The 25270-nt window shown below is 38.1% G+C and overlaps 1 protein-coding gene across 2 annotated transcripts; it reads right to left on the bottom strand.

Annotated features, from left to right (window-relative positions):
* Window positions 1-1432: 1432 nt before the first annotated feature.
* LOC119140663 (protein fem-1 homolog C-like) lies at window positions 1433-25193 on the bottom strand. Of its 2 annotated transcripts, none has more exons than XM_037372189.1 (3): window positions 24734-25193; window positions 23062-23785; window positions 1433-8155 (listed from the first exon to the last, which is right to left on the bottom strand). In XM_037372189.1, the coding sequence occupies exons 2-3, from the start codon at window positions 23603-23605 to the stop codon at window positions 6846-6848; spliced, it is 1854 nt and encodes a 617-aa protein (XP_037228086.1). In that variant the 5' UTR covers window positions 23606-23785; window positions 24734-25193; the 3' UTR covers window positions 1433-6845. The 2 variants fall into 2 exon arrangements, with proteins under 2 accessions (XP_037228086.1, XP_037228087.1); XM_037372190.1 differs by having other exon boundaries at window positions 24831-25193.
* Window positions 25194-25270: the final 77 nt, after the last annotated feature.

The raw sequence follows: 25270 nt of genomic DNA, 5'->3' as shown, positions 1-25270 counted from the left end.
CTGGGAGCAATTGGGAACAGTAAAGGCACAGAGAACACAATGAGAAACAACAATGGAATGGCTAAAAAAAGGTCATCAGAGGTGGAGGGAAATTTGAACTCATAGGTTTTGATGTTTGAATAGCTACCATTCCTCATCCTCTGTACCAGACTTTCACGAAGAACTACACATCACTGGCAGAAAGGGGCTGACTTGTTTGGCAGCTGATTCCAACTATGATTGCAACACAAGGGCAGATGGAAAAGGCAGAGTGGACAGCTAAGTTCAGTGAGGATAAAGGCAAGTGAAGGCAATCTCTTCCCCAACAGGGAGGGAAAAAAATGTTTTTAGAAGGCTCTACAGAGGGATCTGTACAGGCTGGATCAATGGGCAGAGACCAACTCTATGAGATTCAACAAGGAGAAGTGCCAGGTCCTGCACTTGAGTCACAACAACTCTACTCAATGCTACAGTCTTGGGGAAGAGTGGCTGGAAGACTGCCTGGCAGAACAGGACCTGGGGGTGTTGGTTGACAGCAGGCTGAACATGAGCCAGCAGAGTGCCCAGGTGGCCAAGGCCAATAGAATCCTGGCTTGTATCTGAAACAGTGTGGCCAGCAGGACAAGGGGAGTGATCATCCCCCTGTACTTGGCACTGGTGAGGCCACACCTTGAATACTGTGGCTTTGGGCCCCTCACTACAACAGGGATATTGAGGTGCTAGAGTGTGTCCAAAGGGCGGCAATGAAGCTGGTGAAGGGTCTGGAGCACAAGTCTTATGAGGAGCAGCTGAGGGAACTGGGGTTGTTTAGTCTGGAGAAAAGGAGGCTCAGGGGAGACCTTATTGCCCTCTATAGCTACCTGAAAGAAGGTTGTAGACAGGTGGGTGTCAGTCTCTTCTCCCAAGAAACAGACAACAGGACAAGAGGAAACAGCCTCAAGTTGTGCTAGGGGAGGTTTAGACTGGATATTAGGAAAAACGTCATCACTGAAAGGGTGGGTCAAGCACTGGAAGAGGCTGCCCAGGGAAGTGGTTGAGTCACTGTCCCTGGAGGTATTTAAAGGATGTGTGGATGTGGCACTTAAGAACATGATTTAGTGGTGTGTCGCGACGGAGGGAAGACACAGCCACTCAGTATGAGTGATCAGCAGACTTCGTTTATTGTCTCTTACAGTCACCTTTTATGCCTTGTTATAATTAGCTCATACATATTACAAAAGTTAAGCTCATTATTGGTTAGTTACCTAAATACCAAGTCCGCCCCTAGTTTCTCTTCTGTAGTTATCTGTTCCCACCTGCAACATTCTTTTCCCACTGCAATCTTCCTGTTATTGTGTAACTTTTGCTTTACTTCAGATAAGCTGAGAGCGATGTGCATTTTTGTCCAGCCAGCTGGACTATGTCTATGTGAACTTTTTCAGCTAGCCAGTTATCCACAGTGGTGGACTTCACAGTGTTAGGTTAACAGTTGGACTTAATCTTAAAATTGTTTAGGTTGGAAAAGATCTTTATCATTCTATGATTCTAAGTCATCACAGCTGGAGAAACACTTCCGCACAAAGAAAAATCAGGGAGTTGGAAAATTAATCCCAGGCATGGAGAGATGACAGATTTTGCATAGGCATAGTCCAGAAGTTTCTGCTGCATATCTAAACATCTATCATCACCTGCAACTGCAGAGAGATGAATAATTACGTGATTCTTTGAAGTTCTTTTTTTTTTCCTAATTAAGAGAATCTATACTTGATTCAGTAAGTCATCTATGCAACAATTATCTTACTGTGAAAGCTCTGGACCAATTTTCCTCATCCAGTGCCTCATCTTCTTGATGCTGTTTGTTACCAGTGAAGAATAAATCTAGATAAACTCTGAAGTCTACACTGCCTTTTAAGTATATTATGACTACTGCTCTAACTATAAAGATCTCAAAATTCTGATGGTAATGTTCTATAGAACATAAGACTTTTGAAGAAGTCTTTAATAAGGATCTTGCCATAATTCTTTAATCCTTAGAGTATTTCTTTTTCTCTTTTTAAATTATGGAAGCAATGGTAAGAGACTTCAAAAGCTATAAAAAATAATTTGTGCAACTTTCTTGGAAAAGCATCTGTTGCTTATTTATTACAAGATCTTACTAGTTACTTTTGTTTATGCTATAAACAAACACTACTAGGTTTTAACAGAGTTAATAGCATGACCAACTGCATTTTCTAGAAAAACTGTGAAAGTGTCTCCTGTAATCCTCTAGTTTAAACCTTTTCCTTACTACTGCCCATCACCAGATTTGAAAGGTTTAGCTGGACCATCATTTCATAGTAAGAGAATGAAACATGATAGTCTGTTTAGGGTATAATAATTAACAAGATAATCAAAGTCTAAAGCTACAGCATTCACATTTAACTATTCATACTCAACTGAAAAAGAGGTTTAGCAATCAGTATTACAGTAACCCTAAAGAAAACAGATATATAGACTCAGACAGGTGTTATCCAAAACATTTTTAATGTAATCTGCATTTGGAGCATAAAGAGTAAGAGCAGAGAGATATATTTGTTACTCCTTTTTAAAAAAAAATATTGAAGCTAAATTAAGTAGAAAATGCAGTATTTCAATACACGGAATTGATATATTTGAATTTATAATTGAAATATTTCAATTACATGGAATTTCCCTGCACAGGAAGTCTTTGTGGTAGAATGGAACACAGAGTTAAAACCAAACAAACAATTAACTTCTCATTCTGCTCACTGAGGGTTCAACAATTACTTGCACACCCAAAGCAAAGAGATTTGAACAATATAAAACAAACTATATTTAATCTAGTATGTCTCCATCACATTCCTCAAAGTTACTTTGAAGCATTAAATACCACTTCATTGTAGTCACAGAACACAAATTAGTGTTAAGTCTTTGTACTCACATTTTTCAATATTTTAGAGCATAGCAGGTATCCCACTCTATAATTCAAAGCACAAGAAAGCTATTTCCAGAGTAGCCATATCCTGCCACTATTAACTTACAGTTGATGTGAAACTGAGAAGAGGCACATGTCTTTCCTATTAAGGTTTTTATCCTTTTGTAAGAATTTTGCTACAGCATTCCATTTCTTCTATAAACTCCACTTTTTAAAATGCTGTCTTAATTTCAACCATTTTCAAAACAACTGTTAAGAGAACTTTTGGTATTTAGGTAATATATAAAAATACCTCCTATCCAAGGACTGCTGCAGAGTATACATGGAAAAAATAACCACACTGTTGCCTTGCATTTTAAAAAGTGCCTTTATACCATGTGCTTAACAATCAGAACCTCAGAGACACCACAGACAGCTGGAATCTTGTTACTGACATAAGTGATATAAAAATGGAAATCTAGTTTTAGGATTTGGCAAGGACAACTTTTTTAAACTACAATACTTTTCATCTTCCTGGCTGAAGTACTTCAGTGGAAGCCCAAGAAAATTAGAAGGAAGAATGCTTTGAGTATTTATTAAAAAATAAATCCAACTTCAGAGGTCTCAACAAGCAAGGGGGTATCAGTATCCTTGTCTTTAAAAATACATACCTGCAAATTATTTAATCAATTTTTATATCTATTTCACCCCCACAGGGCATACAATTTTTTCCTCAATGTTCTCAATATCTTTATGGGCTGGGAGCTCTGAAAAAGTACTTTTAATTAAAAAAAAGAAAGGAAAAATAATGAGTTAATATGACAAAAAAAGGATAACAGTTTTGTGTTTTATGAATGCTCTTTAGTTTCTTGTCCTTACTGCAGTTTGTGTTTAGCTAGCAACACTATTGCATTTAGCATCAACATGTTTCACTAAAATAGTCTTATTCCCATCTCTGAATGGGAAATAAGAATAAGAAATAATAAGAAAAACAAAACAGAACAAAAAAAAAAACCAAAACCAAACCCATACAAAACTTCTATTCCAGAAAGTTGATATCTATACTTAGGTGGAGACATTCATGGTTTGAATTAGTGACTGAGGGGCTAGTACCCATTAGCAATGACCATAGTGGCACAGACATCTCAGACAGGGCCTACTGTCCTTACCCTCTTCCCCAATCAGTAAATCTTTAACTAATCCTTAACACATAACCCAACATAGGCTCTGTACAGGTTTATTTTAAAATGAAGCAAAAATTAAATGAGGTAATGTACACGTTCAGGGTTAAATAGAAAGTGGAATTAAATGCATTATTTATCCATCTAGTCACCTAAACTTGAATATCTGACATAATCAGTTAAGAATTCAGCAGATAGCCTCATTATTTTGCAAAATTAAATGCTGAACATAGGTGATAATATTTAGGATTGATGTGTATCGGTAGATATTTAGACAGAATTACAACAGTAAATCATTACTTTGTAAGTTAAAAACAAACAGAAAACCCCCAAACCCAAGTAGCTAACAATAAGCCCTGTAAGGCCTGGCAATTTTCACTAATTTACTAGATATGTATTAGATAGCAATATGCTTTCGTTTCTGGGGTGTTTTCTGAACTTTGCTAATAATAGCAGGACATAACCCCATATTTTTTTAGTTCTATTTCTGTACTAATAATCTCTAAATAATTTTAAACAGACTATTACACAGTTATAAAGACAAATTCAAATTGCAAGCACTAAAGAGCTGTACAGATTCCAGAGTATAAAACAGTGATCAAAAAATCCCTTTCTCTGTGACCTATAGAAAGAAGACTATTTTTATTACTTGAAATATAATGAGGAACATTTCTAGCATGGTATGATTTGTTGATTACACCAGCTTAGTAGAGAAGCATATAAAAAATAAGAAATACAAAATCAAACTACTTGTTCTCACAAATAACAACTTGGGTGGCATGTAGTTTAATAATTACAAATCAGAAAAAAGTCAGCCAATTTAATAGAAGTTTACTGCTGCACATTTGCAAGAGAAACAAATAGGATTTTCTTATACTCAGAATTTCATACGATACGGGTATGCCATGGGACAAACAGGTGAAAGTTGTTTCAAAATGAGTTTGAAAGTGGCACTATACTAACAGCACTACTTTCAACATATCTTTGTTTAAAAGTATCCCAATATTTTCCCCAAGAATGGCTAAGCTTGTTACTGTACACCAAGAGAAACCCTGAAACAGCCAAGCAGCAAGGATGAACTTTTTTTAATATATATACTTATTTATAGTCAAGACATTCATCATCAACTTAACCAAAAAAAGAAAAATGCTTCAACATCAAATATAAAAAAACCCTCCTAAATTTTTCCCCCCTTTATCTACTTAATTTGGCTTTTAAATATCTCTACCAACAACAAAAGCCTAAATCAACTTGTTGAGTTTCTGGAACAAGAAACCCATTTACTGCCCATCACTGAAATAAAATGAAATTAAATGAATCATCAAGTCAACAATATCCAATATGCTAGAATACTAAATTTGCAGGTAAACTGTATTCTACTCAACACAAGTATTTTCACTTAGACATTTGCAGGGCTAATGTACCATAATAAATTCTACTGTTAATGAACAGTAAAGTGCTTGTTTATATTAAATACCTGAATTTCACTCTCATTTATGAAATTATTTTATAGAATTCTTAACAAGTCAAAAGAGCCCTTTCCATTGTAAAAGTTAAGCTATTATGCAAGTATAAAAATAGGTAAGTTTGATTAGGAGCTATATATACACAACAGAACTGCTTTTTCTTTCAGTACAGCTGACAGATAAAAGAGATGGAAAAACCATGCATTTATAAAGAGATTTAAAATCAAGAAGAGGACACTGCTATAGAATTTCTGTTACTCTGGCATACATTCATTTACTATGTCATAATGATGCCTATATTACTGGACTGATAAGCATCACATCACCAATGTGCTTTAGTTTCTTTTGTAGCTTAAGAAGTTGATTTGTAAATTTAAACTATGACATACATTTAATCTATTTCCTCATTAGACTGTATCATTAAGTTTGAGGTTCAACATTGAACAAACTTTACATCTAGTCACATAATCAACACAAGCAAGACATTACTGCAAAAGGAAAGCTGTCAGTTGTACATGAAGAGGACTCTTCCCCTAACTGCATGATGTGAGAGAACAATTATCAGATTAAAAATTCAAGTGGATTACCACGAGAACAAGAGAGATTTTTCCTTCTCCCAAATTTAGCACAGATTTCCAGAGGTTCAAGAGGAAAGCAACATCAGTTACAGCTAGAATAAAACAGTTAAACCCCAGTTCAGAAAGGTGATATGTAGCCCCAAAATTTGTCATGTTACGAAGGCAGCATTCTCAAAAAGAGCTCCAAACAGAACTGCAAATCAAAATGGGCATTTAAACTGAAATTGGCCAACTGCTGCACAAAAATATGTTCACACACACACAAGTCACATTTAAATCAGTGCATAGAGAAGATAAAAAGCACTTATGGTAGTTGCCAATGTTAACAAGTCTATACAACTTGCACGGTTTAACAAGTCCATAGAAAAAGAATAGAGTAAGAGTAGAAATACTCAAGCAAAACCAAAAAAGATGGCCCTTCAACTGTATAAAATCCACACAACAGTTGTAGCAAAAAGACATCAGTGGGAAATATTCAACTCGGTTCTAAACATCCAACAGGCACATAAGATCAGAATAGACAAGCCTCTGGCCAACAATTTAAGAGTCTAAATATGGCACATTATTTCTAAATAATCCACAAAATATAATATATGGCATATTCAAATATTGGTTAACCAACTCTACAGATGCGATGCTAACAATGCTTTAGCTAGTGAGAGCAAGATGAGGCAAAGTAAGGGAATACTGGTCTATCACAACATTGCCACCAAGTCATGCTTCAACAACAGCACTCTGGGACTGCACACTATCCATGGAGCAAAACAAATTTCTCTAGTTTTTCAGGAATGTGTCCTGCATAGCATATGTTATGATTCACTATAACACGAGCAGCAAGACACTGCAACGTAGTATGATTTATAGGCTGGATTAAGTTTTTTGCCATTTTCTTCTCATCCAGCAAATCACTAGCAGTTTGTTTATGTGAGTTTGTGGCATCAAAGTGCGAACCTGACTTGATAAGAAAATTCATGATGCCTGGATGATTGTTCAGCGCAGCAATATGTAAAGGACTGTTGTTATCTGAGTCTCTGACATTTATATTAGCACCACATTCCACCAGGACAGCAGTAACTTGTAGAGAGGGGAATTTACAAACTGGGTAGCGGCCCACACATGTAGTATTCTTGTCAACAGCAAGGTGAAGTGGACTGAAGTTATTCTTCCCTCTAGGCTGAAGCTTAAGAAACTTGTAAATAGTCTGTTTCTTAAAATGCTCCTGTTCTGAGCTGCAAGGTACTTTTTCCAACAAGCAAATTAAATGCAAAATGATAGAAAGGGCTTTGTTCAGTTGTATTGGATCAGGAGGGCACTGGATTTGCTTCACAGCCCGCTCTATTTCCAGAACACTTTTGCACAGTATACCCATGAGATCATCAAATGTAACAGTACTTCCTAGCAGGCCTTTTGCCCTGTCCTGCAGCATGAAGGAGAAGAGTTCAACAAACGATAGTAAACTGCTCGCTGTCATAGGGCTCAGTGGATCTAGATTGCTCTGCTGCATGTCCAAAGCATATTTCCATAAGTTGATGCATTGCTTAAAGTTTCCAGAGTCTGCATAGACAGCACCTCTATATCTAATATAGTAGGATGTATCTGGGTGAGAAGGACCAAGAATACGTTCCCTAATTAATAGTGCTTGCATTCTCATCTCATCAGGGTCTGCAATAAGATTTTCTAGCTCTTCTGAGCTGTTTACCTCTTTAGCATAATCATAGGCCATAATTAGTGTTTGTGGCACAGGTTTGTTCAGGATACTAGTCCTATCACTGTATCTCATTTCCATAGCTCGCTTCCAGTATTTCAAAGCGCCAAGCAGATCTCTCTTTTTGTCCACAAATGTTGCTCCTAGAAGTTCCAGAGCATTTATACATTCTATCTTACTGGTCTGTTCATGTTGGGTCAGGAAGTCCACAATATTTGTGTGGCCCGTCACACTGGCTGACAGAAGAGGAGTCATTCCATAGCCATCCTTTTCCATCTTAGCACAATACTTGAGAAGCATCTTCATGATCTCTAAACTTCCAGATTCTGCACAGTCATGTAACGCAGTGTTTCCTAGCAAAAGAAAAAAACAATTACATAAATCATAATCAATTTATAGTCCAAATATCACCACACTAATAATTAAAAAAAAAGAAATAAAATCTGCTTTGACATCTACAGACTATGAAAGGCTTAAATGACAAGTTAAAACATTCAAGACCTGATTAAAACATCAAGGCTACCCCAGGCAGTTATAAAAATCAAAATACTTGACGTTATTACCCAAAAGAATTAATCAGATTTTTAAGGACACTTATGTCTCATTATTCAAAACTGAAACCAGAATTCTCTATTACATGAGCAATTTTGTATCTGCTTTCAAGTATAAAACAGAAACCTAAGCTTGCCATCTGAAGTGGTTATATTTTCCCTTCTTCCCTTGTCAAATTTCCTTCCTTCCTCCCCATCTCCATCCACAATTAAAAAAAAGATAAGATCTGTATAAAAATTAAAGCTGTGCTAACTCAGCATTGGCCTTGCTCACCTCTACACTGTACCTCTTCCTTTCTATTTCATCCAAAGCCTTTGAATAAAGTGTTCCAAGGTAATAATTGTACACAAAGGCAAATACAACTCATCACAACACGCCCTGGGGCTTCAGAGAATGCCAGAATATTCTGAGGGACCTGCTTATTTTGTCAAGCCTATGTATACACGCAAACTATTCTTAGTACTTTATTAGGTCTTTATCCTGAAGTCCCACATTAACCCCTCTGCTCAGGATTCCCAAAAGCCAAAAAACCCCAACAAAACCAACCCCAAAATCTCAAACAATGCCTTCAACACACAACATACAGTCATTTATCCTATAAATCTTATCACTTAAGATTATTTCTCATTATGAGAATGTGCAATGTCATGCTAAAGGCATTCAGGTGGCACTCACACTATGTGGTGAAATTTCCAGCAAGCACTAGTGCCACCTGACTGAAAAACATTTGCAGCAAATTAAAACCACTACAGTTAAATATTTAACTACTATGCTTCAAGTAGAAGAAAGTTTTGCTTAAGATCATATATGGAGTATTTCACTGGGGGAAACAGGAAGATGGATGACCAATAACTCCCTCCCTAACATAATAAAGCCTCTTGCATGGTTGATTGCTTTTAAACCCACAAAATTTAAATCTAGCTTCTTTTTCATATACTACAGTTCAGCCTATCATGGTTTAACCCTAGCTGGTAATTAAGTACCATGCAGCTGTTCACTTACGCAGAGGAATGGGGAGGAAAATTGGAAAGGCATACCAACTTTTCAGCTTCCCACTTTATTAACATGAAAATAATTAACAGCATACCCATGTAAGAATCCCACCCACCCCCACTCCCCAATTAAAATGTCTTATACCACTAGCCTTGCAAATTCTGGTTTACCGGACCTTCAGATCATCAGTATCTGTTACACCATCGGCAAGTTTCCACATTCTCAAGCGAGAACTCCTTTTCCAAGGATTCTGTACATTCTTAGTCACTGATTTGGCTTTTAAAAAGTTCAGAGAGAAAGTTTCCTAAAACTTCCTCATTTGTATTTTTGGCAGAGTTTTTTCTATGCCAACAAGACACTGATTTCCAGTGGACTTTGACAGAACTGAAATAGGGAAACAAAGCAGTAGCCTTGAAATCTTCAGTTGATGTTTGGGAAAAGTGCATTTTTGTAGGTATACAGCCTCCTGATCTCAACAGCTTAGATTTACCTTTATACATTTTCTTAAAGTACTTCCCCCCTCCCCCAGGCTCCAACCTCTAGAACGTGCAGTTCACTGTTTATATGAAGAGTGTTTAGCCAGTAAAACTCAAATCAGTCCCTAAAGCATGCCTGAGATTTGTCTTAAAAGCTGAACATTGCATTGAAATAAACTGAAAATAAGATGGACATAAAGGCTTTCCATTAACAAATTAATTCTGCCCAGAATGTATTGTTCATGCTGTCTTAAATAGGTTAAATTCAAATGCAAAAATATTTGACATTGGTACATGTATATATCTATCTACAAGAAAAAAGGCAAAAAAGAGGGCAAAAAGATTCATATTTGTTAAATACACTTCAGAAACAGAAATTTTGTTCCTTGTTCTCATTCCACTTATAAGAATTTGAGTTAAGTTTATGTAAATAATCTTGGTATCTTCTAGCTTTTTACTTCACAGCATTCTTATTTCCTTTTTAATGAGAAACTTGGTAAGGGGGTATGAAGTCAAAGTTGGATGAAAAAAAATCAAAATTCAGAAATATCAGGTGAAACCATGATGACCATCCTCTAAATTCAATACCTGCTTGTCACAAGCAGAACCAGACGCTTTAGATCCACAATACAAACCTCTATCCTATATTTTGAGTTAGATTATCAAGTAGTAGCTTGCTTTTATCTTCTGTAGATAAACCACTAGTATAAGAACAAGCATATCCAAGAGTTTTGGGAGTTTTAGTATACAGCAGAAGGATGTAGAAACTCAATTTAGATGTCTATTTAGATGAAAGTGTTAACGGGCACAGAACATTTTGCCTCTGTTCCCCTGCTAGCATTCCAACCATCCTCTCCTCACTTTCTCTTCTAATCTTTCACTTCCTGAAACTTTACATGTAAAATTAATCTGTTGCTGCTTCCTCAAACTTGCTTGTGGGCCATTAGAGGAAGAACTGACAGCACATTTCAAGACTTGCTTAACACTGTGAATTCCAGTAACCAGAAAGAGTAATAAGGAAGAACAGTAGTTATTCAAGACAAGCAGAGTCTCAATCCAAGCACACTGGATAAGGATTTAGCTACCACATTAATCAACTTCATACCAAAGGCACGCAAAAAGCTATTTTCAGATTAGGACTAAAGGTTAACAGGTTTTTATAATTATAGTAGAACAGGAGCTGTGATCACATTTTGTCTCCTCAAACAATTTAAGTGCAAGTTCTAAATATTAAAACCCCCCAAAACAACAAAAACACCAAATCCAACCCACAAAACATTAGACTGTTTATCAACATACAGCGAGCTTAACTTGCTAAATGTTCTTTTTCCAATACATTTCTGAATAGTGGCCAACTATTTTACTATCACTTAGAAAAAGCAGAGGAAGACACCACACACAAAGTGGCACCCAAAATTATCTGTTAGATTAAGACTCATGAAACTAAACCCAGGTCTTAATAGGAAGTGATCTTCAGTCTCAAATACCCTAGGCAATCTTTTGTCACTAATGGAGCATTAAGTCAGTGACTGAAGCTTCACCTATAAACTGGTCTGGTCACACTACAGTTCATACAGAGACCAACAAAATTTCCAATCATAGGAACAGATTTTTTCCAAGTTTAGGTGGATTAAAAGTTTGGTTTGCCAACTGTAGTTTATTAACTATAATTCCTTCTTTATTATGGAAAACTGTTCGTACCTCCAGATTGACAAGCATGAGACCTTTAAAATATTAAGATGGAGAGAGATCAAAAGCAGACAAATACTCAAAACCAGCTTGCCAATGCACAGGCACATTATAAAAGTAATCTTGCTGTGTTGAAGAAAGTCCAGTTAAAACTTAATTATAGCTGTCAAACCAGAAGTCAATACTGACTGACTCCTCTGGACATTTACACTTCTGGAACACTCAGTGATGAAGCCAAAAACAGATCCACCTGAGTATAGGCTGAGCCAACAGTTAACGTAGCCAGTTTAGGGTATATTCATACTACCTCACTCACAGCAGAGCTCTAAAACACTAGAAAGGTCTTTTGGAGGGTGCCAATTCTTAATGCCAATCTAGACATGGCTTGGGATTAAAAAGATTCATAACTACAAGTGTTTGCATCAATGTATGTCAGAACCTTGTGTTAGCTGGGCAAATTTAACTAACATTTAAAATGCAAAATGTTAGTGCATGTAGTTTAAGTTATATTTGAGGTGTTAGTCGATTTAAAAAATAAAAAACCCTCTCAAAAATGTTTTATTACAGACCATAGCGTGCTTGTTGAAATACTGACGTAATCCTTAGGTCACAAATATTTAATCTTTATATGTTATCACATGTTTACAATCCTTTACTTTCTACCTTCAAGTCAATATTTTTCAGATAGTTAGTCATAAAAAAAGCATATTAAAGAAAAATCAAAATGCACTAGTAACCAAAGTTTTTATAATTGCTTGACAGCTATTGATATACATCTTGCTAGCTTTGATAATAGGATCAACAGCAAGCTATTCATATTACACACTGTAAATCCATCACCATATAATGCTGCCCTTTACACTCTTTCATCAGTTGCCAGAGATGTATGCTATGACACTGATAGTGCAAAAATTCACACAAATTAGGTATAGCCATTGCCTACATAAATTCAGGTACAAACCAACAGTTAATAAGTCATTAGTTTACAACACAGCTATGCAGAACATGTGGAAATATTCCTAAAACACCAAGGATTTTCAGTACTCTCTCCACCTGGATCTCCTTCTGTCATGGTTTAACCCCAGCTGGCAACTAAGTACCACACAGCCGCTTGCTCACTCCCCCCTACCCCCAGCAGGATGTGGAGGAGAATCAGAAAAAAGTAAACCCCATGGGTTGAGATAAGAACAGTTTAATAATTAAAGTAGTAATAATAATAACAGTAATGTAAAGGGAAAAAAGAGAGAGGGGAATAAAACCCAAGAGAAACAAGTGATGCACAAAACAATTGCTCACCGCCTGTTGACCGATGCCCAGCCAATCTCCCAGCAGCAATCAGCAGCTCACAGGCAACTCCCCCCAGTTTATATACTGAGCATGATGTTCTATGGTATGGAATTTCCCTTTGGCTAGTTCAGGTCAGCTGTCCTGGCTCTGCTCCCTCCCAGCTTCTTGTGCATCTGCTATCTGTTCACTGGCAGAGCATGGGAAACTTGAGAAGTCCTTGATTTAGAGTAAGCACTACTTAGCAACTAAAACATCAGCATGTTATCAACATAATTCTCATACTAAATCCAAAACACAACACCGCACCAGCTACTAAGAAAAAAATTAACTCTGTCCCAACTGAAACCAGGACACCTTCGTTAAGAAATTTGCTTTTTATTAGTATTATAATTTACTAAAACAGCAGTTACTAACAGCATATTAGAAATAGGGTAATTTTTTAGCTACTTCTATTATATAGGCCTTGGAGACCACAGTTATTTCAAGCAATGCACAAACTACTAAAGGATAGCAATTACCACTAAAGTTTAGTGGCTGCACCTCACTTCACTTTGAATGTAACAGCAGCAGGAAAAAAATATTATAGGAACACAAGTTTCCATAAACTAAAAGTGGACATGAGCAGACAGATGTAGAGCTCCCAACTTAAAACAAACAAAAAAACCCACCACCCAACAAAACACACAAACCCCAACCTTAAATAATAAGAATTCCAGCCATCTACCCAACAATTATCAAGTATTAAATTTGAGGAAGAATTTAAGAGGACACAGCAGATAGACCTTGAGTTAGATATTAAAACTATGTTCCACACGTTACCCATAAATGCAACTGTTCAAATATAAGGATGGCAAATCAACTATTATCCACTTCAAAAATACTATATTGTCTACAGTGACGGAAATAAAGCGCCTGAACACTACTGCGCTGGTTTCAGCTAGGATAGAGTTAATTTTCTTCTTAGTAGATAGTACAGTGCTGTGTTTTGGCTATGATGTGAGAACAATGTTGATAGCACACTGATGCTTTTAGTTGTTGCTGGGTGATGTTTATACTAAGTCAAGGACTTTTCAGTTCATTGGGCCCTGCCAGTCAGAGGGCTGGAAGGGCATGGGAAATTGGGAGGGGACACAGCCAGGACAGCTGACATGAACTAGCCAAAGAGGTATTCCATACCATAGGACATCATGCTGAGTATATAAGCTGGGAGAAGATGAAGGAAAGGGGGATACACACACATTTAGCATTATGCCATCTGTCTTCCCAAGTAACCATTACACATGATGGAGCTCTGCTTTCCTGGGGATGGCCAAACACCTGCCTGACCATGGGAAGTGGTGAATGAATTATTTCCTTTGCTATGCTTGCATGCATGGCTTTTGCTTTACCTATTAAATTGTTCTTATCTCAACCCTTAAGTTTTAAGATTCCTTTCCAATTCTCTTCCCCATCCCTCTGGGTGAGGGGGAGTGAGCAAGTGGCTGTGTGGTGCTTGGTTGCCAGCCAGGGTTAAATGACGACAACTATCTATGCAATTCTGTGGTTAAGTCAATCCAATTTTTGTAACAAATTATTTTATTAGTAAAAAATTTAAAACAACAGATCTACTGCTGTATTAAAGAGGAAATAGGCTGAAAAGAAGCAAGTGTCCTTTGAAAGTCATTCTCTTTGATAAGCAGCTAATAGAAACACATACAGAGATGTTGGTCAAATTTTTTAAGCATTCTTCAATTTAAGGATGATTATTTCAAAGCAGACTTCATTAAGTTTTCTTAATCCAGTTCTAATTTTTATGTGATCTGCTGGAATTTGATCACATGTAGAAGCTAGCTAGTATTACAACATGAGAAACTTCTAATTCTTTCACAAGAATAAAATTGTACCGGAAATATGATGCTAGTCATAGCACTTCTCTGCTAGAGAAAGTGCTGTTATATTGCAGTATACTGTATTGCTAATACTGTTTTCTATCTATAAAAAAACTCTACTGTTCATACCACCTAATAGTGTTCTCTAAAAACAAGAGCAAAAAGGAATAATCCAAATATCACAAAGACACATTAGGGGGAAAAAAACCATCATACAAACTGATGTCATAGTTTCATGTTTCATTCTTTCATTATATTCCTACTTTTACAAAGGTAGTATGAACATTACACAAATGCTTCACATATCAACGTATCACAGAACTAATTCCCGAACTATCCAGTCTTTAAATAATAATTTAAAAAGTAGCTCATTTAGGGAAGTGCATCTAATGAAGTTGTGTCTATATCAGAAAGAAATTATTCTCAAAATAAGCTGGTAGCTTGTGACATCGGGAAGAAAGAAATTGAAGTAGTGACACAAAGTGATTTCCCTTAATTTGCCACAAATATTAACTACATTCACTACCCAGAATTTTCAAAATGATTCACCAAATTTCTTTGTAAGTTTAAAATTTGATTTAAAAAATATGATAGCAGTATGATATCATACCAAAGATCTCTTCCTGAAAATACACTCAGCTGCTGAATTTGACACAATGGTCAATCCTTCAATTAATTTTTTTCTTCATATGTTCAAAATAAACCACATGTATATATTTTTGCAGTCTCACAGATGAAATCAATCAACTTTGTAAAGTGAAGTTGTTCATAAAACAATGAATTTTTTAATTTTTCATTTTATGCAGAGCACTTGAGGGAAATAATTTATTAAAGCTGCTAGAAGACACTTTCAAAAATCAAAAAACGCATAGATACACAGTGCAAAAGAAAACTGTTTTACATATCTATACTTTGTATACATGACTGTGCTAGTTCTGGCTAGAATGGAGTTAATTTTCTTCATAGTAGCTAGCATGGAGCTATGTTTTGGATTTGTGCTGAAAACTGCTGATAACACAGGGATCTTTTAGTATGCTGAGCAGTGCTTACAGAGAGTCAAGGCCTTTTCTGCTTCACACCCCACCCCACCAGCAAGTAGGCCGAGGTGCACAAGAAGTTGGGAGGGGACACAGCTGGAACCGCTGAGCCCAACTGACCAAAGGGATATTCCATACCATATGATGTCATGCTCAGCATATAAAGCTGGGGGGAGAAGGAGAAAGGGGAGTTTGTTTGGGAGTGATGGTGTTTTGTCTTCCCAAGTAACCGTTAGGCATGATGGAGCCCTGCTTTCCTGGAGATGGCTGAACACCTGCCTGCTGATGGGAAGTAGTGAATGAATTCCTTATTTTGCTTTACCTATTAAACTGTCTTTATTTCAACCCACGAGTTTTCTCACTTTTACTCTTCTGATTGTCTCCCTCATCCTGTTGGTGGAAGTGAGCGAGTGGCTGCATGGTGCTTTGTTGCTGGCCAGGGTTAAACCACAACAATGACAAAGGAAAATTAAAGGTATGCCTTCCTTTTAAAAATAAATTAAATAAAAATTGTAAAGAACTGTTAACCTCAACAAGTTGTTCCATGTTCTGTAATGGAACAATTGTTCCATTGGTCACAAGAGTACTTAATGATAACTCATATTATCAAGATTAATAGTACAAAGTGGCAATAACATATAAAATATTGTGAATAATTTCAACAGGAACCATTTTTTGCATCTGAAATTCAATAATTTATTCCTTGTGACCTGCAAGGAACAACTGGGATGCCTCTTTCTCACATTGCCAAGAGTTGCACTTCAAGATATTTATAATAAATTTATAAATTTGAAATTCTGTCTAGGAGCTGCTTTATGAGAATGAAAACAGTAAAGTCATAACACGACAAGAATCTGAAGAACAAGGAGTTGAAACAGGGTCTTCTGTCAATCCTTTACTAATTTCACTAACACTAAGAAATGTCTCTTATTCCAAAGAAAAAATTTCTAATAAGGCTTGTAAAAGTGCACAGCCGCCCTCCTAATGGAGCGGGGGGGGGAAGAGGCTGTTTCAAAGGCTGTTTCAAAGTTTCAGTGTCCTTCTAAAAGGAAACTGTTTGCCCTTACTACAATGAACACTGTTGGGGAAATTTTATGGTACCCCTTGAGGCAAATTAAACACATTTGCGCTTAAATAGAAAAAAAAAAAAAGAACAATGCATTGGGCAGAGTCCTACCACCATAAGCAGTTCTACAAGGAGTCTGCAAAGACTCGTCACAAGCAGATTCCTTATATACACTCACAACAGCACAAATCAAACGAGTGGTTGCATGGGGTACCTCAGCCTGGGTCCATCCCCCAGCCCAGCCTGTTCCTCTTTAAAAGGACAGACTGCATTTTCAACTTCTTCCATCATTTCCCTGAACTTGTCAAAAACAACAAAAAAAACCTAAAGAAAAGAACAGAACATATCACTTGTGTTTAAAGTATTCACTATTAATTCAGAAATACAGATGCTTGCAAAGAATTCTGGAATGCATTTGTTACAGTGTACAAAAAAGTCTGCATTTCCATCTCAGTCTTAAAAGGCTCATTTAGTCACAAGGTCTGATTTCACTGTGTTTTAGCTAACTCTATACAAATCCCAGTATAAACATTAATTTCAATTGAAGAAGTGACTCATTCTGTTTAAGCTTCAACTGATTCACAGAATAAAACAACTTTATCCTAAAGTGTTTCCACCTTTGTTGGTTTTTCCCCAACAATACTTAACATTTATTTCAACAATGTTTAGAAGACATGTAGATGTGACACTTTAGGATGTGGTGGTGGACTTGGCAGTGTTTACAGTTGGACTCTGATCTTAAAGGCCTTTTCCAACCTAAATAATTCTGTGATTCTAATACAATTACAGTGACTTAAGAAGCTCATTCAAATCTTTGGTTTACACTAGGCTGTATTAATCCAATTTAACCTACAACTCCCCAATTTCTACAAAGTTGGGCCTACAAAGAAACATCAAAGTTAGATTTTTGTATACAGTCCTGTTAGTGTGCTTCACTCACGTTCTGGACAAAGTCAAGTAAAACAGCTATCTAGAGAAGGCCTATTTTGCAATGGTAGAAAACTGGTTTAGAATCTGAGTGGTTTTAACCAGCATAACTTCCCCACAGACACAAACTGAGTACATATGTTCAATTAACTTGGCTTTAAAAAATAGTAAGGAAAAAACCTAAATTTGATACCACTGTATCATCTAAAACTTAGTTCAGCTTTCATGTCTTGTTAGATCTTGTCATCTTTGCTGACAGTTTAAGAAAGAAAATAATGGGTTTTTTACAGTATAGACACTGAAAAAAATAAGTTTATGTATCATCATAAACCCCTCAGCTAGAAAGATCTTCAACCTGAGCTCCACAAAAGGTAGTGGAGCACTGCAGAATGGGTCTTTCAGTGCCCATTTCCCAAGAGGTTTAAAACACCCCAACTGAAAAAGCTGTTTAAACATTTCCAAGAGAATATTCCAACTTACACTTCAAGCCACCTGGATGGCTAGAAATGAACTCCCTGTAGACCCTGCTCTGTGACCTCTTATCAGATGACAAGGGAGCTATACCTAAACTGTATTAAAATATTAACTTCATTTTACACAGACCAAAGACCAACATATAGAAAATACTTGATTCTCAATAGCCTGGATAAACAAATCCACAACACTTCTAAGAGAGAATAAGCCACTACTTCCACAAAAAACTACAAGAACTTTTACCATTTCTTACATTCCTCCCTTCCCAGATTCCTGGAAAAGCAGACAGACTGGAGGAGTATTCCAAGTCTGCAGAAGCACAATCATAAGAAAAAATATCTGTCTATAAGGGAAAATGTTTTTAATTTCAACAAGAACTATTTTTTGCATATGAAATTCAATAATTTATTCCTTTAAAATGTATCTTTTGTTATTTTATTTATGGATGCATGTACTGAAGTTGTTTCATACAGCATCACACAAAATATCTACAAATTGCAGTGCAGAGCATTATGTAGTATCATCCAAAAAAGGGAAAAAAAAACCCAAACAAAACAGATACAAAACGCTTTTTAGAACAAGGAAAATTCATAAGGTGGAAAAAATATTTGGAATTTTTGTTTTCTTGTTTTTTTTCCAAAATTAATCTTGGCAAGCAGACAAAACAACTCAGAAGAGAACAAATCTGTCAAGATTCCTTGATGTTTACTTCAAGGGAAGATTAATTATTTTTCATGTATACTTAACTGCACTAGTCATATAGTAGAGTGTGCATCCATATAATCCTCCTACTTCTGAGTCTGCCAAATCTGTAAAAAAAAATAAATATCCAAGTATTCTGTCTTGAGTTAGACTAGAGGTGTAACAACCCTTTAAAATGGTTTGCATGCAAAATATCTGTTGTGGAAATTAATTTTAAATAGAAAATCCAATTCCAACACACACAGTCCCAGGTAGATCACCAACAAATCCCAAATCCGCAATTTTGAGGCCCAACAAAGACTGCTATCACTTGAACTACAAGAGCAAGCATCTCCCTCACCCCACACAAACACCAACTAGCCAAAAGAGGACTGCAAGGAAACACTTCAACAAAACACTGACCCAAAGCTCCAGAAGTCTATTAACACTGTAAAGGGAGCACTATCCTTTAACTACAGATCATTGGCAGCCATCACAATGCAGCAGAACAGAAAACTGCATGCAGCCAAAATGCAGAATGTTCCTCCTGATCCAAGCACATGGGTAGGTGGTCTGTACCTCATTTGGAGTTTAGTTCTAGGGTTCTTCCTCCTCATGAAAAAAAATCATGTTTCTGCTACTACAGCATTATCCATACTATTCCTTATTTAAGATCAATTTTTTTTTAATTAAAAAAAAAACCACAACAAAAACCCCAAATTAATTTGCTGTTTGAGACCTCTGTTTCATACCAGTGAAACATATCAAGCCCTGTTAGTTTTAACCTGCAGCTTCTCAAACCAGTAGTGTACTGGAAAAACCTCTGAATCGGGAAGACAACACCAAGTAAACTCACACTGGAACACTGCTTTAACTACTTTCTGCTTCCCTCCCCCCAAAAAAGTCTTTAATTCTACAGGTATCTGATATTTTCCACAATTCTAAAAGAAAGAGAAGAGGTTTTTTTACCCTGTTTGTCCCTGGAACTATCAACACTTGAAAACATATTTTCACATTTTCCCCAGCTCTAGAATTCTCATTTTTTAAATGTGAATAAATTCCTACCTTACAATAACAAAATCTACTGAAAAAGCCTAAGGGATAGTTAGAGTAATTTTACCTTCTCACTCTTTCCCTGGTTTCAAGAATACCTGGAAGAAAATCTCTAGTAATCTCCCATATCAGCATTTTTCTAAACATAGTAAAATTACGTTAATTTTGTTCTTTAAGCAGCTTTGTAATTTATGATGCAGCGAAATTGACAGTAGCTAAAGCTTTCGCATCTTTCACAGAGCAGTGGGCTTCTCCATGAACGTCCCAGAAAGGGGTCTAGTTTAGATACAAGGATAGCAAAAACTTTACTTGACTAGAGCTCTCCAAATTATCTCCCTACCACAAGCACCCCTACTCTGTCAAGGGAGCTGTTAGACAACAGGGAAGAGCAGAAACTGAAAGCAATAGACAGAAACTGAGGTAGAATATGACAATGTTGAATGAATCCTATTGGAAACATTCATTTTTGAAATTAATAGCTAGTGAGCATTCTTGCAAAACAAAGTTCAGGTTAGTTGTTGAGCCTCAGCCATTGCAACATCCATATTGTTGTAATATTTAAGGCTACCAGTTTTGCTCAGTTCTTTCGCTTTTCCACCGCTGACTTTCACAGTTTACAGCACTTTCTCTCTTCCTTTAACTTGCCATTGCTTATTTAATAAATTCAGAGACCAGACTGCTTCATGATGCCAAAAAAATATGCTCATGTCATATCAGAGAAGTATTTGTTTCCAAACATAAAAAGGCAGTCCATACTTGACTGATATATGTAAACACATGCATTTGTACATACTGTAGTTCAAAAGATAAAGTTAATTTTTATGAGCTAAAACATATCCAATCCAACACTTCTATTATTATTAAAAAAATCTGTTAATACCTTAGGAAGTTTTGCTCATGTGCCTAAGTTGTAAGTCACAAACTGAAGGAAGCAGAGAGGAAAGAATTAAGATCATAAAAAAACCCCCAACCCTGAGAGCAGCGAGAAAATCCTCAGGAGTGCACAGCTGCCATTCAGTCATTTAAGCAAATAAAAAAAATTAATGCACTAGTAAAGTGAATAGTAAGGATGAGTAAATTAAAATCTACTCCGCTGACACAAAAGGAAGGAATAAGAGATCCACAGATTTATTTTTTTCCTGTTAAATCAGGTATTTAGCAGCTCTGCTCTGTTCATACCTACCATATAAAAGTATGTTTTAAACTAAAAAAAAAAAATATATATTTAGCTTGTTATTCCAAGAACTCAGTCTTGAAACATGACATTTTTAAACATCCCAAGTCCATGATTCATAGGCAACCCTAAATCTTTACAAAGATAGATTTATTTTGCTCTGCTCACCTCTGTGACAAATTTTTAGTTTAGCTTTCTTTATATTAAATCCACGTATCTCCCTGACTTGCAGAAAAAAAGGCATATTTAACTGAACAGCTTTGTCAAAGAGATTACTTTCTTATTTGGCATTTAACAATACTGTGCAATAAGCTAGGCACTACAGGTTTTTCTGTCAACATATACTTGAAGTATATTAGACCGTTAAAACCGTAATGAGCCGGAAAAGGGCAAGTGAAGTCTTATGCTACAGAAAGATTTATTAGCAAATGTATTAAGCATATTAAAAAAAAGCTGCTGAGACACAACCCTGACTCAATGAGCTAAAAAGTTAACCATAACCTGCAATAATCAATATGCTTTTTAGGCCAACATCATATTCACATACAAGTTTAAGATGCAACAAATCCCAGCAATTTGAATAAGAAGTCCACATGAACATGATAACAGCAAAAAAAGGACATAAGTCTTCACTTTGAACAATGTCAAGATAATTGTAAAACAGAGACAAACAGATGTTCTTCATGATCTACAAACCACTGGAAGACTTTCTGTTGTGATCACAGTCACATGAAGCTTCATTTCCTTAATTCTAAAACACATTTTTGTTTACTAACATTGAAAAGAAAGATCCAAAAGCATTCAAGAATTCAAGGGAGAGGAAGAGTAGAAAACTAAGTGATTATTCATTTCCAACATAGAAAATATTTTCCTTTATGCATCTTTCCCTATTCTAGTCTTAGTGCAGATGATACAAAACTGGGAGGAGTGGCTGATTCACCAGAAGGCTGTGCCACCATTCAGTGATACCTGGACAAGCTGGAGAATTGGGTGGAGAGGAACCTAATGAAGTTCAACAAAGGCAAGCATAAGGTCCTGCACCGAGGAACAACCCCATGCACCAGTACAGGCTAGGGGTTGACCTGCTGGGGGGCAGCTCTGCGGAGAAGGACCTGGGAATTCTGGTGGGCAGCAAGTTGACCACAAGCCAGCAGTGTGCCCTTGAGGCCAAGGCAGCCAGTGGGATCCTGGGGTGCTTTAGGAGGAACATGGCCAGCAGGTCGAGGGAGGTTATCCTCCCCCTCTACTCTGCTCTTGTGGGACCACACCTGAAGTGCTGTGTCCAGTTCTGAGCTCCCCACTTCAAGAGAGACAGGGAACTACTGGAAAGGGTCCAGTGGAGGGCTGCAAAGATTATTAGGGGACTGGCACCTCTCCCTTATGAGGAAAGGCTGAGATGGGCCTGTTTAGCCTGGGGAAGGGAAGACCGAGAGGGGATCTTATCAACGTCTACAAATATCTTAAGGGTGAACGTCAAGAGGATGGGGCCAGGCTCTTTTCAGTAGCGCCCAGCAACAGGACAAGGAGCAAAAGGCACAAGCTACAACACCAAAAGTTCCATCTGAATACGAGGAAGAACTTCTTTACTTTGAGGGTGACAGAGCACTGGAACAGGCTGCCCAGAGAGGTTGTGGAGTCTTATTCTCTGGAGACATTCAAAACCCACCTGGATGCAGTCCTGTGCAACCTGTTCTAGGTTAACCTGCTTTAGCAGCAAGTTGGACTAGACGACCCCCAGAGGTCCCTTCCAACCCTGACCATTCTGTGAAAATGTATCAATTTAGAACTACGTTTTATAGCCATTATTAAATAAGTATGATGAAAAAACTTGTAAAAAGATAGCTAGACACACTTAATCTCTTACTGGAAAAAACATTCACATTATGAGACTAGAAGAATATTTTTGGGTGTCAGTCTCCTAAAGAACACATGAGTAATTTCACCCCTATTTACCACAAGGAACACTGAAACAATGAACTTACCTTTAACACTTTTTCTGTTAACATCAGCTCCTTTTTCAAGTAAATACTGAGCAATTTCTTTGTGGCCTTTGTAACATGAGATCATCAAGCACGTATGCCCATGACGGTTTGATACTTCCAAGTCTGCTTTGTGCTCCACAAGATATTTTACTATTTCCAGGTGACCATCAAAACAGGCAGCTCTAAGCGGAGTTGAACTTGTTAGAGTTGTGTTATTGACAGATGCACCATGATCTAACAGACACTGAACCACCTTCAAGTGGCCAGCAGCTGATGCTGCCCATAATGGTGGAGCTCCCTCAATGGTCTCACCATCAAAATTAACTGAACCACCAATTTCTATAGAAGCAGAGCAACAGTCCAACAAGTATTCCACCATGTCAACGTGCCCATAACGGGCTGCCATCAAAAGTGGTGTGGCACCATTGGTTTTTTCTGAGATTAGTAAGGCCACCTCTTCTCTAGTTTTGCTTGCAAGTAACTTGGAAAGGAGCCGCAGCTTGCCATCACAAGCTGCATTGAACACTGCTGTCTTTAAATCCATTTAGTCTGTACCTCTTTCTTGAAGGATACAGACCTGCTTTTTTCAGAGTCACAAACAAAAGCTTATTAGAAACACACAGCCCAAACAGAGTATCCCCAACTTTTTCTCAGATCAGGCAGATGGGACAACATGGAGACTCTAAACGAGGTCCTGACAAAGCACAGGCTGCACTTGGTAACTCTGCAAAAGAAAAGAATTCTGAATGTTTTACTTTCTACTTCTCAAATAAGTACATACAATTACATTTTTTCTACAGTTATACTCAAACCACTGGTGGTGGTGCACCAATGTCCAGCTGACTTCCATGGGACTTCTCTAGACTGCACAGTGCCCCTTAAGGAAAGATGTTGAGCAGAAAGCCAGATCCTAGCAGTGCAGTATCCATACCATTGGCACGAAAACACTTTCCCCTCACGACATAACAAACCCTACACTTGTATCAACTTCTGCTTTTAAGCACAGCCTAAACAAAGAACCATTAGCGCCCACCCACCCCCACTCCCCCCATCCCCCCTCAGGTTCTCTGCGGAGGCCCATGCTCACAGACACACGCGACCCCGTGTTATCTCCACCCTACTGGCAAGGGAACAAGTTCAGAACCTGACCGGAAAGACGCCCTTGCCAGAGTAGTTTGATTTAGTATCAGACACCAAAAACCTGAACTTTCCCTTCCACCACAACCACCCTCAGCCTGCCCAAAGCCCCCCCCCCCCCCCACCAAATCTCCTCCTTCAAGACGACACCGTATTTGCCTCCCACCCCAAAGCCACCTACACGCCCCTCTCCCCCCCCAGGATTACCCCCGATGCCTCTCTTCAAATCGTCCCCCTCTTTTCCACTCCAAGTCCAATAACCACTCGCCCCCCAAGCTCACTCCCTAACCTGGGCAACCCTCCCCATACCACCTCAGGGTCCCCAAAAAACCCTTCCCAGCTTCCTCAGAGCCGCTCCACACACAACGGCCGCGACAGGACGGCCTCCACCGCCTGCCCAGAACCGGAGAGGCAGCAACAGCGCCATCGCCCACGGAAAACATATCTGTGAGGAAGGACCCAAGGGTGCGGGCTACCTCCCCAGAACACCACCGGCTCTCTCCCGCCGAAGTCACCCTCACAAGGAAATACCCACCGCCTCCCGCACTCCGTCCAGCTCTTTCACGACAAACCTATCCCCACAGCAACTAGCCTCCACCACTAGCCCAACATCTGGGCACAGCGGAACCTACCAAACACAGCCCGGCCACCACCAGGCCCAATGAGAAACACGCCTAAGCGCCGCCAGCCACTCGGAGCAGGACAGGAGGTGGGACTACGCAGCCGCTCAAGCTACACCGAGAGCGGGGCGGTGCTGGCGATGTGGTAGCTGTCCGCTAGGGGGGTGAGCGAGTTTCCTGGCACCGCCCTCCGCTATAGCGTGAGTGGACTGACAGAACGTAGCGGGGAGGAGGTATGGTTTGGTTAGGTTAGCTGTGGTATGGGGACAAGATAGGGGGTGTCCTTTTCCCCAGACCGTGCCTTATTTTCCTTTCTCTAAAGTAAAACAAAGGGCGGAACAGCGCTACAGCGGAGCATGCACAGGTGGGGAGAGATGTCGCAGGGGTGAGGGGACAGCGGGGGGCGCACGGTACCGGGGGAGGGGCGCTTCCATGGAGAGCAGTAAAACCCC

The sequence above is a fragment of the Falco rusticolus genome, chromosome W (assembly GCF_015220075.1).
Source record: "Falco rusticolus isolate bFalRus1 chromosome W, bFalRus1.pri, whole genome shotgun sequence".
Taxonomy (NCBI): Eukaryota; Metazoa; Chordata; class Aves; order Falconiformes; family Falconidae; genus Falco; species Falco rusticolus.
This window is presented reverse-complemented; position numbering and strand designations above follow the sequence as displayed.

Coding starts and splice junctions, on each gene's coding strand:
- LOC119140663 (XM_037372189.1), bottom strand. CDS start 23,605: ATGGATTTAAAGACAGCAGTGTTCAATGCAGCTTGTGATGGCAAGCTG. Junction 8,156..23,061: donor TAACAGAAAAAGTGTTAAAG/GTAAGTTCATTG, acceptor TTCTTTTGCTAG/GAAACACTGCGTTACATGAC.